At 41.1% G+C, this 16,344-nt stretch overlaps 1 protein-coding gene across 5 annotated transcripts in view; it reads left to right on the top strand.

Moving 5' to 3' along the window:
• kdm4b (lysine demethylase 4B) overlaps positions 1–16,344 on the top strand; it is a 292,435-nt gene that overhangs the window by 192,849 nt on the left and 83,242 nt on the right. For all 5 annotated transcript variants that reach the window (XM_033046656.1, XM_033046657.1, XM_033046658.1 and 2 more), the window contains 2 exons: positions 4,379–4,575; positions 11,970–12,205. In XM_033046656.1, coding sequence (XP_032902547.1) covers positions 4,379–4,575; positions 11,970–12,205 — 433 coding nt within the window. The remainder of the gene's footprint in view (positions 1–4,378; positions 4,576–11,969; positions 12,206–16,344) is intronic.

Below are 16,344 nucleotides of genomic sequence, written 5' to 3'. Positions count from 1 at the left end.
TGGAGTAGACTTTGTGCAGCACTATTAGTGGGATCTAGCTGTCACAGGCTGGGTCCACAAATGGGAGGCGTTGGGGAAAGTGGGAGGGGGGGGGTTGGAAAATGGGAGAAGCGAGGGAGAGGGGGGAAGGGAAGAAGGTGGGGGGGGGGAAGAGGGGAAGGGTAGGAGGGATGGGGTGGGAGGGGATAAGAGGGGGTGGAAGGGAGAGAGGAGTTCAGTCTACACTCACTGAATCCATCCCTGTGAAAAGATAGAGACAGTGATTTAGATCTGGAAGCGGACCAATACAAAATAAAACTGAACGATTCAGACATGTTTTCATTTGCATGATTGATTTTATTGTATTAATTTTAATATATTAATGTTTAAAATCCATGCATCGAAGGAAGAATATTTTACAGCCAATCTGTGGACCCTAACCGGCCTTAGGACAGCATACGTCAGTGTGACAGGGCGCACGATATGATGAGATACCCAAATGTCGCCCCTGGATTTTGAACATTCCAAAATCCTGGGGCAACTGGGAGACACCGCGCGTCACTACATGCGTCACGACCCGACCACGACGCGACAACCTCTTTTCAGGCTGTCGTCGAAAATGTCGCCCAATTGGGAAAGGCCCTTAAATCCCTCACCCCACGGGAGGGGGAGAGAAACTGCAAAGCCACCTGCCTGCGTTTGGTCCATATCCCTCCAAACCTGATCTATCCATGTACCCGTCTCTCTCCCTGTCTTTCTATCCGTCTCTGTCTCTGCATCCATCTCTGTCTCTCTCTGTCTCTGCCTCTGCTCTTTCTGTCTCTCACTGTCTCTGTCTCTCGCTTACCAGTTCTCCCCCACTGTTTCATCAGAAACCCACCCCGAAATTTGGGCATTGTAGCTCCCCCTAATGCTCCAGTGTAGTGCCAAGTAACAGCCATGTTGCTGAAAGGGTTGTTGTGATACAGCATGGTGTTCCTGAAGTCCCACACCAGAAGAGCTACCTAACATCTGCTCTCTCCTTGACCGCGTCCTTACCATACCGGCAATTCAGCTGAGGATGAGCGAGGCTTCAGCCGGCTGAAGCAGCTGAAGATCACCATCAGAAGTTCCCTCCAGGACGACCAGGTGACGGACCAGCTCCTCATCATACTGCAGGCCAGTAACATCAAGGACCTTGATCCCCGGCCAGCCATCAGCTTGTGGCATGCAGGAGGGATGAGGGCAAGGAGGCCTGACACGGGAGAAGACCCAGCTGCAGCATCTGCCTCGGGACCTCACCCTGACAGTGACAAGTCTGATGAGGAGGATGCTCTGCTCGAGAGTGACTCAGATGACAATTAAAGTGACTTTACATGTAGTTGAACAGCTTTATCTTTACTTTGCTTTTCAGGAGATGGCTTAAATATCAAGCAGAAAAGTTACACAAGTTCTCACGAACTTGGGCAATCTCATTTGCCAAGTTCCATGATTGATTCAATATAGTCACCTACTTCCATGATTCATCTTCTTAGTGGGTACAGAGTAAAAGAGGTACTATGTACATTCAAATGTATGGTATAGGACTGGTCAGGTAATAATAATAATAATGATAATACAGTAACAAGTATTTTACAAGAAAAAGAAAATCAAAGCACACATCCATTCTCTTTATTTCTTTTTAAATTACAACATCCTAGAGTAGAAGGGATATATTATGTATCTATTTTTCCCCTCTTGATGTTGTTACTGTGTCTACCTTCAAAGGTGTCAAACAGATTGATTCAATTCTTTATCCACTCACCTTGCTGTGACTGGGCAGAACAGAGATTGATGATTGAAGGTTCAAGAGGAAAAGACCCATGATAATTTTCGGTCCTTCACAGAAAACATGCTTGCATCAATCTGTAGTGTGCATGGTTAAGCATATATGTTACCATGGTCCAGGATTTATTGACACAGGTTGTTCATACGCTGAATAATCCAACCACATTTTTGTTTGGAAGTGGAAAGAAATAATAGAAATTGCATTCATGGCAACATGTAAAAAGAGTTGAGATACTGTATTATAATTTTGCTGCATGTCATTGTGGTATATATCATGTCTTGATTGGTGAATATGTTTAGTCTGTGACTTTATTTGAAGCAGAAATAATGTGTGAATGCTTCATTGAGCATAATTCCAACTGGTAACTACGCACTTCGTCCGAGCACATTATCGCACGCGTCATGCAAGCCGTCTTAAATGACCACCTAAACTGTCATTTGGCAGCCTAAAAAGCTGCCTAGGTTGCCCGGCTGGCAACAGTGCAAAAAATGTTAAGTGAGAGCCCTGGTTATGGTTGTAAATTGCCATTCCTAACTTGTGGCTACAAGGGGGAGAACCGGTTCGACACTGAGTCTAGTACCTCAATGCAAATGGGATTATATTCAAAACAGATCATAAGTTCAGACTTGAACATTACCAAGTTATTTGACTGTCGATCATCAAGATTGAAATGTTTTTCCCACTATAACCACTTATTTGACTTATCCATCACTCTATTAATATAAGCAGACCTCACATTACAGTATGTTCCATCACTGTGAAAATGGTGTATGGGAGAGGATCACAGACACAGCTGTGATGGGAGAGCGAGCAGGTGCAGGATGAATGGTTGCAAGCTGGCCTCGCTGACCTAGGGAGTGAGCAAATGAGTCCGCTAAGTGCGCTCAGCTCTGCTTGGTTTGACCCAGTCTCCAGTTGTTCAGGCTCAGAAAAGAGGTGGGAAAAGGGAAGAAAATATGCCTACAGCCCCACAGTAGCCAAAAAATCCATCTTGTCATATTCCCAAAACTGTTCATATGTTCTGGGTGTATATAAATTGGACATTTATAACCCTGGGACCAAGCTTGTCAATGAGCCTGCCAGAACAATACTTATAAAATGAGGTAGAAACAAGGAACTGCAGATGCTGGTTCATATCAAAAATAGACACAAAGTGCTGGGGTAACTCAGCAAGCAGGCAGCATCTTTGGAGAAAAAGGATGGGTGATGTTTCAGGTCAGGACCCGTCTTCAGACCTGAAATGTAACCCATCCTTTTATCCAGAGATGCTGCCTGACCTGCTGAGTTACTCCAGCACTTTGTGTCTATCTTATATATAAGGTATCAGCCTAGAGAAATTATGGCTCTGTATGCTAAAAGTGGAAGCAACATGCAGCACGACAGCACCAAGCAATGAGTGCATCTCAGCAATTGAAACATGACAACCGTCTCATAAACCAATAGATCAGAACAGAACAGTTTAATCCTGCCACATCCACATCCACTGGTTGTGGAAAGCTAAACAAAAAGGCTTTAAGTAATCACCGTTCTGAATGCACAGTTGCAGATACAAGCTGAAGCATTTGAAACTAACATTTGGGTACTATTGATCAGAAAATTAATTAGACAAGATGCATAAAGTTGTCAAGAAGAGCTTTTCAGAGGCCGAATGTTTTGTGACAAAAGCCTTTCCAAGATCAACAAAGCACAAGATTGTGATGGAATTCTTTTCACTTGCCTGATGAGTGCAGCTCAAATAAAGTTCAAGAAACTCATCGTCCATGTCAAAATAATCTTTTGACTGGCATCCTATTGATTTCCTTGACTAACAGCACATTGTTAATGTTGTAAATATTATCTAACTGTCACTGAGACTATCCTGTAACACTAGTAACAGCACGAGGGCTACATATCTTAACCACATGAATTGAATTGGCTTCTCTCCATATTCTCAAGGGCAATAAGAGATGGACAATAAACATCTATAGTATTTGAATGAAATTCTGAAAATCGCCAGAAATCCAATTGCAGTCAAATGTTGCTGTGACAACACGGGTGTTTCTAGATGACAAATGTTTATTTTACAAGGCATGTTGTGATATATTGGACATGCAGATGCAGTAACTATACAGCCAGACAAAGAACTGAAATAGGTAACAAGTAGGAAGCAGTGCTTTTATCTGGGCATCGAGGGGCTGGTACATGAGTATCTTCAATTGTGCTGTCCTGTTTCCTGCTCCTGAGATTTTTCTCTTGGATCAGTCTTCAGCACCATTATAGTTGTGCGCTATCTCCATTTGTTTTCACCGTGACTCTGTGCTTGGGATTCCTTCTTTGATGTCCAAACCCTGGCTGATTTCCAGGTGAATTGTAACTGTGTCTTAAAATTCTTTTTAACGTTTTATATGCAGCTGCATAGAAATTTCCCAACACGTTCTACATTTTATATAATGTATTAGACATAATTAAAATTTACATGATTAATAAAGGCTTTTTATAAGCAATTGGGTATATTTTCATACACTGAAAGACATATTTATGACTAGCATATGCTTTGTATACTTAATCTGTTTGTCTATCTCCTCTTCTCTTCCCACCCTCTCATGTTTACAGTGCAGCTGCAGGAAGGACATGGTAAAGATATCAATGGATGTATTTGTGCAGTTCCTTCAGCCTGATCGCTATGAACTGTGGAAAAATGGTAAAGACAATGTCAGTATTGATCACAACAAGCCAACTGCCCTGTCAAGCCCTCAGATGGATGACTGGCTGGAACGAAAGGCTTCATTAAAAGCCAAATGTATTCGAAGGTAAAACTGTCCCTTCATCTTCTCGAAATTTAATCTGGGGAAATCAGTAACTTTTCAGTGTTTACTGAAAGCGGGTTTACAGTAGAATTAACTTAAACTCTTTCATCTGCATCGCCCTGTTCTCAAGTATACTGAAAGCAGGTGGCTGTTCTTTATTCCCATAATACTTGGCCATCTTTATAGTTGCTGTCAAGATGAATTAACATCTGTTTTATCTGGAAGAATTTGGTAACGTTTAGGCACTTTGGAACTTGACCTCCAAATTTAGAAGATCTTATCCTATTGAGCATAACTTGCCTTTTGCAAATTAGAAGAGTGGAATAAATGTGTTTTATTTCAAAATGTGACTAAAAGAGGTATGATGAAGGGTCATGAACCTGAAACACCACCTATCCATGTTCTCCAGAGATGTTGCCTGGCCCGCTGAATTACTCCAGCACTTTGTGTCCTTTTTATGTAAACCAGCATTTGCAGTTCCTTGGTTCTACAGGGGTAAGCTTGCTCTAACCTGCTCTTGTCAGTTCAAATACTGGCAGGTGCACACAAGTAACCTATATCATCCTGTGTGGGTTTTATTTTGTTCTTTTATTACTTTGTCTTTGAGGAAAATCACTTGCCATCTGTGTAGGGCTTCCAGCCTGACAAAATGACTGGGATCCTACATTCATGTTGGGAATTGTAAGCACTGGCTGCATTCTACCCAGTCTATGGCACTGTGTCTGAGGTCATGCAAATACCGTTAATTAAAAAATGGTTTATTGTTCTTGACATAATGAGCTTAGCTCCAGCGTCCAAGATTCATGATAATAATTATAATACATTTTATTTATGGGCGCCTTTCAAGAGTCTCAAGGACACCTTACAAAAATTGAGCAGGTAGAGGAAAAACATGTAAGGGGAATGAAATAAATAGTAGAGACATGACTAGTACACAAAGTAAAGACAGAATTCAATACAAAACACAGTATGAGGCAATTAATGCACAGATGAAAAGGGTCGGGGACGTGGGGCTAAGGATAGGCAGAGGTGAAGAGATGGGTCTTGAGGCGGGACTGGAAGATGGTGAGGGACACGGAATTGTGGATCAGTTGGGGGAGGGAGTTCCAGAGCCTGGGAGCTGCCCTGGAGAAGGCTCTGTCCCCAAAACTGCGGAGGTTGGACTTGTGGATGGAGAGGAGACCGGCTGATGTGGATCTGAGGGACCATGAGGGTTGGTAGGGGGAGAGGAGGTCAATGAGATATGGGGGGGGCCAGATGGTGGAGGGCTTTGTAGGTGAGGATCAGGATTTTGTAGGTGATCCGGTGGGAGATGGGAAGCCAGTGAAGTTGTTTGAGGACTGGAGTGATGTGATGCCAGGATTTGGTATGGGTGATGAGTCGGGCGGCTGCGTTCTGGACCAGTTGGAGTCGGTTGATGTAGGTGGAGCTGATGCCAAGGAGAAGTGAGTTGCAATAGTCCAGTCGGGAGGAGATGAAGGCATGGATGAGTCTTTCAGCAGCGGGCGGTGTGAGAGAGGGTCTGAATTTGGCGATGTTGCGGAGATGAAAGAAGAAGGTTTTAATGACATGGCGGATGTGAGGCTCAAGGGAGAATTCTGTCTTATCGCTGTTGAGTTTGAGGAAATTATGTTGCATCCAGGTTTTTATAGCTGACAAACAGGAGTTGATATGGGAGAGGGGGGGTTTGTGGGGGGATTTGGTGCCAAGGTAGATCTGGGTGTCATCAGCGTAACAGTGGAAGTCCAGATTGAAGTGGCGGAGTATCTGACCAAGGGGGAGGATGTAGATGATGAAGAGGAGGGGGCCGAGTACGGAGCCTTGGGGAACGCCTTGAGTGACTGTGGCTGTAGCAGAGGTGTGGTTGTGGAGAGAGATGAAGTGGGATCTGTCCTCATCTCCCAGTAGCTTAAAGCAGCTCAAATTAAACTTACATTTGCCATATTATTAATCAAGTAAGATAACTTTGAATTTAAAAATTACTTTCCCCCTGACCAAAAATGAAAATCTTACCATTGTGAAATATGGAAAAGTGTACTATAGTATTGGAATAACCATATAAGCTATGCTAAGTAGAAAAATGTCCTTGTAAATGTCCTCCGTCTACGCCACATCTGCGTCCAGGATGAGGTGTTCCATACTAGGGCATCGGAGATGTCCTCCTTCTTTAGGGAACAGGGGTTCCACTCTTCCATTACGGATGAGGCTCTCACCAGGGTCTCCTCTATATCCCCCAGTTCCGCTCTTACTCCCCCTCCCCCTATTCGTAACAAGGACAGAGTCCCCCTTGTCCTCACCTTCCACCTCATCAGCCGTTGCATACAACATATAATCCTCCGACATTTTTACCACCTCCAACTGGATCCCAATACTGGCAACATCTTCCCATCTCCTCCCCTTTCTGCTTTCCACAGAGACCGTTTCCACCCTGGTCAATTCGTCCCTTCCCACCCAAACCACCCCCTCCCCGGGTACTTTCCCCTGCTTTACCTCCCCCCTCGACTCCATCTAAGGACCAAATCAGTCTTTCCAGGTGAGGCAGAGGTTCACCTGCACCTCCTCCAACCTCATCTACTGCATCCGCTATTCCAGGTGTCAACTTCTCTACATCGGCGAGACCAAGCGCAGGCTCGGCGATCGCTTCGCTGAACTCCTCCGATCAGTCCGTCTTAACCAACCTGATCGACCGGTTGCTCAGCACTTCAACTCTCCCTCCCATTCCCACTCTGACCTTTCTGTCCTGGGCCTCCTCCATTGCCAGAGTGAGGCCCAGAGCAAATAGGAGGAACAGCACCTCATATTTCGCTTGGGTAGTTTACATTGACTTCTCTAATTTCAGATAGCCCCTGCTTTCTCCCTCCTTCCCCTCCCCCTTCCCAGTTCTCCCACTTCCTACTGTCTCCGCCTACTTCCTTTCTTTTTCCCGCCCTCCCCCGATATCAGTCTGAAGAAGGGTCTCGACCCGAAACTTTGCCAATTCCTTCTCTCCATAGATGTTGCCTTACCCGCTGAGTTTCTCCAGCATTTTTTGTCTACCTTCGATTTTTCCAGCATCTGCAGTTCTTTCTTAAACACTTGCATAAACTAGGCCTCTTTATCACTGAAACACTAACCTTCACCACCTTCATATGATGCATAAATTTAAAGAAGCTAATCAGTCAGAATGTACAGCAGCTGGCTATTGAATGGCTGTGGTTGATCATTACATAGAAACATAGAAATTAGGTGCAGGAGTAGGCCATTCGGCCCTTCGAGCCTGCACCGCCATTCAATATGATCATGGCTGATCATCCAACTCAGTATCCCGTACCTGCCTTCTCTCCATACCCTCTGATCCCCTTAGCCACAAGGGCCACATCTAACTCCCTCTTAAATATAGCCAATGAACTGGCCTCGACTACCCTCTGTGGCAGAGAGTTCCAGAGATTCACCACTCCCTGTGTGAAAAAAGTTCTTCTCATCTCGGTTTTAAAGAATTTCCCCCTTATCCTTGAACTGTGACCCCTTGTCCTGGACTTCCCCAACATCGGGAGCAATCTTCCTGCATCTAGCCTGTCCAACCCCTTAAGAATTTTATAAGTTTCTATAAGATCCCCTCTCAATCTCCTAAATTCTAGAGAGTATAAACCAAGTCTATCCAGTCTTTCTTCATAAGACAATCCTGACATCCCAGGAATCAGTCTGGTGAACCTTCTCTGCACTCCCTCTATGTCAATAATGTCCTTCCTCAGATTTGGAGACCAAAACTGTACGCAATACTCCAGGTGTGGTCTCACCAAGACCCTGTACAACTGCAGTAGAACCTCCCTGCTCCTATTACATTACTCCTGCCTATTTAATGTTTGGGTTTTTGTGATGCTAGTTAATAAAAGTTAGAGATCCAAAGAATGTGGAAGCCTCCCTGGGGAATAAAAGTGAAAAGAGGAATATTTATAATATTTTCACCAATTATATTTTCGCCTGTGATTTTGCTCATCGGGGCATCTGGCAGTAAAATGCACACAAATGCTGAAATAGACATGCGCTGACATTTTTGTAGCTAGGTTTATGTATATTTACCATTTACCATGCAAGTATTGGGATTTCATGCTCCTTACTATATTATATTTATAGAAACCAAACAGCAAATCATTGTTTTTGCACAATTTCTGGAGGAATAGTACATCCTGGACAGCACCACCTTGATTATCATGTTTAACCGTACAAACCTAAATTGATGACTTTTTACACAAAATACTGACACAAAGTCTCCAATGGATTTTGGTTAATGTACTGGTCACGAGCGGCCCAAAGAAACATTATGATTGAAAGAATGACTGGAGTACCTCAGGGTATTCAAAACATTGTTTTTATTTTTAATATAATTGAAGAAAGATCATATCATTGTTAAAATAAAATAAAAACTTCAGGTTGAGGAAATCTGGGATAAAATCAGAAAATGGTGGAGATACTCAGCAGGTCAGGCAACATCTATAAAGAGAAACAAAGTTAACATTGCAGATGAAGACCTTTATCATAACAAATGTTGGCCTGATATAACTAGGTTATAAATTAAACTGGAGACATAAGGAACTGATTTAACAATAAGAAACACACAGTGCTGGAGTAACTCGGAGAGAGTCAGGCAGCATCACTGGAGAACATGGATAGGCAACGCTCAGGCACAATCAGTCTGAAGACTGTCCCGACCTAGAAACGCCGCCTCTCCTTGTTTTCCAGGGATGCTGCCTGACTTGCAGAATTATTCCAGCACACTTAAAAAATATATATAATTACAGTTGAAAAACCACTATCATTGTCCCAAACAGTTCCTGCATCTGCACATCTGTGCAGCCTGCTCTCAAATGCCACCTTGAAAGAAACTGCTTCCTTCCTCCATTCCAGTATCCCAAAATGGAAAACAAATCTTGTGATTATCATATCTTTTGATAGCAGGATTAAGATAAAGCCTCCAATGAGCAGGGCCAAGAACAAGTTGTGCCCGTCATACTGTCCACCATGCTGTGGCACCAAACATGTCTTAGACCACAGCGTAGAGGACCAGAACTGTTTTTCACAATAAATAAACTGTTATTTTGTGAGAACTTCACATCCCATTCCTCATGAGTGAAGGGATGCAGATTGCTGTTAATTGAAGACATGGACTGGACGCAGTAGACCGCTGGGGTCATCGACTTTAAGAAAAATTCACGAGGTCAAGGATAGGAATGAATGTGAAATGTGGACTGGTTACACATTTCTTATCAGGTTATTTTTGTATTGTAAATTTGTAATACAGTGTAATTGTCCTGTGTGATTCAGTTGTAGGGTTGAAGGGCATCATATATTTATTGCCTGTTGATTTAAATTATAAGTGCTGTATCTGGGGGGAAAAAAAAGACCGTGAGCAGTTGTAGATGCCTTTCCATTTAACCTCACTGCTCAAATTGCCATTTTAGCTTTCTATTATATCGTTCTTTTTTTTCTCCTCAAGAGCTATTGAATGACACTGCCACAATATCCATATAATTAAAAGTTCTCTGTCTGTCACACGTCTGAAGTGCACGGATAAACTGTCTATCAAGCTTCAAGGTGCCTATTACCTGATTGGCTCAAATAACTGTATCTGCTAAATTAACTGAGCTGATTTATTCAACTAAAAATCTGTCAGTCCTGAACCAAGATCTGAGCAACACTGAAATCATTTGATATTTTTTCAAAGAACGTTTGGAGCTCGCAGTTATTACAAAATAAAAAGATATGGCGATATTTTTCCAGCTACCTTCTTGCATGAATTTTCTTCTTTGAGCTGTTCAAGATATTTGTAGTTACAATAATAATAATTGGGCATAATAATAGATAAAAATCACTGCCTTGCCCACAAAGATAACTAATATTAGAAATCTCAGTTGTTCTATGTGTATCCAAGAAATCTGAATCAATATTTGCAATGCATTTTGTTACTAGTCACTTGACATTGGTTCAGTAAGTGTACATTCTCTCAGTGATCGACAAACTTCAATGAGAACAGGGGGACAGGAGGGCATGTGGCAGTTTGAGCCATCTCTGAAAAACAACAGGATCATTGAGGACCTTCCATCCAGTGTCCATTTTCCTGCACTATCCCCATATCCCTTGATTCCCATAATATTCAGAAATCTATTGCTCTCTGTTTCGATTGTTGACTGAACCTCCCCAGCCCTTCAGAGTAGAAAATTCCAAGGAAGACATTTTTCCTCATCTCAGTCGAAAATGATTTAACTATGACTCCTGGTTTTACATTTCTCAGGCAAGATAAATATCCTCCCTGCATCTGCCCTGTCGAGCCACGTAAGAAATGTGAAGTTTCAGGGAAATTACCTCTGATTCTTTTAAATTCCTAGAGAAAACAGTCTGAACTTGGCTTCTCCTTCATGAAACAAGACTGGCCACCTCAGTAATCAGTGCGGAGAATCTTTTGCATTAGCTTTATTGGAGATATTTTTTGGTAGAAATACCTAAATTGTATATAATACTTAGGTACATTCTCAACAGGGCCTGTATAATGTTAATAAGACATCTTTACTCCTGATAGAGGACAATATACCATCTTTTGCTTGCTTCTCCTTTTGAAAAACAATATTACCCGATTTGTCACCATGTAAAAATCTATGGTTTTCAGTTTGATGCACTGAAGATAATTTGCACATTATGTTCTTATCTGTCATTTTCGTACCTACTCCTTCAGCTTGCCTATATTCTCACAAATAATTTTTATATCCTCCACCCTACTCGCAGTCGCACCGTGTGAATATTTGGAGCACAAGCACCGATCTCTGTGGTGTTTCACGTGTCATATCCTGTATATCTGACAAGGTCCTGTTAATTCTCACTCCTTGCTTCTTATTTGTTAACAGATTCCTCAATACATACCAGTCCATTACACCCACGCCCATCTTACCATGAGTTTCATGTGCTGTAACTTTATCCCTCTTCGTAAATTGAAATGAGGGTGTGGTATGAGGCTGAGAAAAAGATTTTTGGACATAAAGGAATCAAGGCATATGTGAAAGAGTGGAAAATCAGACTTCAATTACAGGCTCGGCTAACATCTTATTGAATGTCAGAGTAAGCCTGAAGGGGTAATTGAGTATGTTCTTATATCTTTGAATTAGCAGTATTTCAGAATGGAAATAGGCCAATAGAATAAAGTTTGCGCTGGTGTTTTTTTCACATATTCTCCTGTCAGTCCCCCATCTTGCTCTCTCTGTTTGCTTTTTAAACATTGATCTTTCAAAAAATTGTTGGTATCTTTGTGCTTTGACAGTTTTATGACTGAAGATTCTTTGCAGTGACCAGCTTCTGTGTGGTACCCGTTTGTAATTTCCCTTTTTTTTTTGTAATGCGTATTTATGTTCTTCCCTAAAACATCACAACAGGTCACATCGACGAAGAACGCAGACGAGGAGACAAAAAACTGAAGAACAGAAACCAGTGGGTGAGGCTGCGACTGAGGAAACTGTTGGAAAAGATGTGATTGATGAGGATGCCAAAGTCAGGGAAGAGCACAAAAGAACAATGGACACGGAAGAAGGCAGCAAACCTAGCAAAGTTACAATATTGGAGATCGGACAAGATGATCTCACAGAAAATTTGTTTGATCACCGTTTTCCAGGTGTGCATTCGAAGCTGCTACTGTTCTTTCCATTGTGTTTTATGTAGGATGCAATGAAAATGAATAGTGCTTGTGAGTAATGTATTATTTTCTATTAGTACACAGTGAACATAGATAAACTTCCCTTGGATATATGGAACAAATGAAAAGTGATACAGTACACCAGTGAAGGTAGAAATGATGCATATGCTTTCTTAGTTCACTTCCACATCCCTTTTTGAAAAATGGACAAGTATTACAAATCGAAGGCCAGATGATAACATCAATCTGTTATTCACTCTAGTTTAGTTTAGAGATACAGCGCGGAAACTGGCCATTCGGCCCACCGGGTCCATGCCGACCAGCGATCACCGCATAAAGTTTTTTAGTTTCATGTCAGCATGAAACACTTATCTACACTTTGTCAGCTTCTGACATTCTCATGCTGTGTTTGGAGAACATGGATTTTCCGTACTTTGCTGTTTTCTGCAAGGCTCTTCATTCTCTTGATGCTTTTTTCTAAACCATTGTGATTGTTCGTTTTCAGAAATTGTGCATCAGCAGTAATTTATGCGCTTGCTGTGTAATAGCATTATTATTTCTAGTTTTAGATTTGTGAATTTAAAATTATTTCAGCCGCCATGGAACTTATATAAAAAAGAGTGATACATGAGTATGTACTCAATTTTAACACTGGCTCCAAGTATTCAGTCTCTATAATACATGTATTTTTCCACTATCCTCGGACATTGACAACTTTTGACAAGTAAAGATCTAAAGCATATGAAATATGCACTTTAACCTTTCTCAAAATAAAAGTTAAATCAAGGCATTTTCTCAAATGCTCTTCCTTTCCTGTGACATGATTGTGTGGATTACGGGTTGAAAATATATCTAGCACATTGGAAAAGATTATTGTAGTTCTTATTAATGCTTGTTTTATGTTGTACTTGAAGTGGCAATGGGAATACCTAGCCTAAACATTTTTTGCTTTAACTGGACTCTATCAATATCATTGTAAAACTCTTGTCAGAAATCACAGAATTTGCAGACATTTAAGAGGCCATTTTTCAAAATTCCTTCCCAAAAATGCAAGAGGCAGCATTTTGAATATTTCCACATTTGAGGACATTAGTTAGTCAGAAAGTGCTGGTTATTTATTTATTTTGTTAACAGATTCCTCAATACATACCAGTGCATTACACCCACCCCCATCTTACCATGAGTTTCATGTGCTGTAACTTTATTCCTCTTCTTAAATTGAAATGAGGGTATAGTATGATGCTGAGAAAGAGATTTTTGGACATTATTTTAAATTGGTTTCTTGTAAAATTGAGTTCACGACAAAGCAGTTAATGTGCTTTAATGTTTCTGTCAATTGAATGTAATCTTGAAGCCTATGAATTTTATTGGCAATGATTGAGATGTAATTGGATGGAGTAGACCAAAATAGTAACTCAGACTTTACCGTCAGCAAATGTTGCTCACTCTCATCCTCACTGATTCAGTGGGTTCTTTGACATGAACTCTCTTTCCTAAAACAAATATCATCAGTGTAAGGGCACAATCAGAAAAAATCAGACTAAGTAGACTGGAAAGTACAATGCTCTAACCTTTGTGAATTTGAAAAAAATATTAAATAGATGAGAATGAAAAATATGATATGCATGTTGATTAAGAAAAAATGCAATGTCATGAACAAACTTGAATTATTTAAAAATCTGGAATTTTGAAATAATTATTTTTGAAGAATTTAACAGTCCTCATGTAACGTTAGTTTTTGGGGGCAGCGAGGATGTATATTTCACATGTTTTAGATCATACCATCAGAATTTGGAACTCGTAAATGTTCAGAAATGGTGCAAAGAACATAAATGTATCGTACAGATCCCGATGCTTTGAGCCATGGTTAAAATTGAGCACAAACTCATAGAATTAATACATGTCTCTTTTTTTTAATCAAGTTGCTAGGTACCAAGTGCAATGACTAAATTTACAAATCCAAACATAATTAAGACTTGCCATAGCAGTTAGAACTCATTTATACATAACATTTCCAATACTCTTAAAACAGCAAATCATACAAAAGCTGTTGAAGTGTTAAATGAGATCCATTGTGGATCCTTCTTCAGACTGATGGACTTGACAATATTTTAGTGCTGAATCAAGAGTCTTGATAAAAATTGAGGTCAACAGCGGAAGAGAATCAGTGGGCAAAACAGAAAGTGATGGAGTGACTCAGCGGGTCAGGCAACATCTGTGGAATGGATAGGCGACTGAAGTCTGAAGAATGGTGCTGACCCTAAACGTCACTTATCCCTTCCCTCCGCAGATGGAAGTATGCTGCCAGTATGCTGAGTTATTCCAACACGTGTTTTGCTCAGGATTCCATCATCTGCTGTTCCCTAAGTCTCCAAGAGAACCAGTATGTGTGGTCATACCTTGCACAAAGGGTGTTGATGTTGGAGGGCAGTCATTTCAGCTCCAGGTCATTGTGACAGGAGTTTCTCAAGGCAGTGTCCGAGACCCAACCAACATCATGAACTTCCATCATTGTTTCAGAAGTGTGCTTGCTTGCTGATAATTACACTATCATTAATTCTTTTGATACCTTCTCAGAAATTGATGTCATCTTACATGCAGACCTAGAAGCATTTAAGCATTAAATCTTTTTTGCGAAGTACCAGATAATGATCATCTGTCGAGCCTCTTGTCATAATGTGGATCGCCTTGATCAGAAATTTAATTTTCTAACACCCTAAAGCTTTTACCATGTCTGCCATCTACAAAATGAGCTGCAGGAACATTGCCTTGGCTTTTCAGGTAGTATCTGAAATTTCATGAAGGCAAAGATAACATGAGCAAGGCAACATGATCACTTAAAGGATTCCCTCTTTGACTCACACCACCCTGACTGGGAAATACATTGGCCTTTCATCATATCAGAACTTAATCTCAAGACTTTGCACTAATCTGCTGTGGGAGTTTCAGAAGAAATGCACTAGTTCAGGAGAGTTTACTATTACATTCCCAAGGATATTTAGGCATAGGAAATAGATGCTGCCTTTGTCAGCAATGTCTAACTTCTGTAAAAATCATTTAAAATAACAAACACTTAATGGTGCAAGTTTACACAAATAATTGGAGACACAAGGAAATGTACATACTGGAATCATGAGCAAACAGTTCTGAAGAAGGGTCCCAATCCAAAATGTCGCCTGTCCGTTCCCTCCACAGATGCTGCCTTATCTGCTCAGTTCATTCAGCACTTTATGCTTTACACTAATAATTCCTCCTTCATCAAATTCAAATGGAAACTGCTGAGTGGTGCATCTCGTAGATTCATCTGTGGCGAAGGAATTTATTTGAACTCGAGCAGATAGGATGTGTCTATACACTTCAGAATTCATTATGCTACTATCATCAGCAGTTGTATCATCAATGACGATAAGTGCGCAGCCATACATTCCCAGGCCATAACACCCCCACCACTGTGTTTCACACATGAGGTAGTATGCTTTGGATCTTGGGCAGTTCCTTCTTTCCTCCATACTTTGCTCTTGCCATCACTCTGATATGTGAATCTTCGTTTCATCTGTCACTAGACCTTTTTTCCAACTCTTTTAAGTACTTCTTGGCAAACTGTAACCTGGCCATCCTTTTTTTGCGGTTAACCAGTGGTTTGCATCTTGCAGTGTAACCTCTGTATTTCCGTTCATGAAGTCTTCTGTAGACAGTGGTCATTGACAAATCCACATCTGACTCCTGAAGAGTGTTTCTGATCTGTTGGACAGGTGTTTAGGGATTTTTCTTTATTATAGAGAGAATTTTTCTGTCATCAGCTGTGGAGGTCTTCCTTGGCCTGCCAGTCCCTTTGCAATTAGTAAGTGCACCAGTGCTTTCTTTCTTCTTAATGATGTTCCAAACAGTTGATTTTGGTACGCCTAATGTTTGGCTGATGTCTCTAACAGTTTTATTCTTGTTTCTCAGTCTCATATGGCTTATTTGACTTTAATTGTCAACTTTGATCCTCATGTTGATAAACAGCAATAAAAGTTTCCAAAGGTGATGGAAAGACTGGAGGAAAGACTCGGTGCTGAGAGCTTTCTTATACCGGCATTAAGGAGGCAATTAAACACACCTGAGAAATTACAAACGCC

Source organism: Amblyraja radiata, chromosome 29 (genome assembly GCF_010909765.2).
Source record: "Amblyraja radiata isolate CabotCenter1 chromosome 29, sAmbRad1.1.pri, whole genome shotgun sequence".
In the NCBI taxonomy this organism is placed as follows: domain Eukaryota; kingdom Metazoa; phylum Chordata; class Chondrichthyes; order Rajiformes; family Rajidae; genus Amblyraja; species Amblyraja radiata.
The sequence above is the reverse complement of the archived record's forward strand: the minus strand, read 5'-3'. Positions and strand labels throughout refer to the sequence as shown.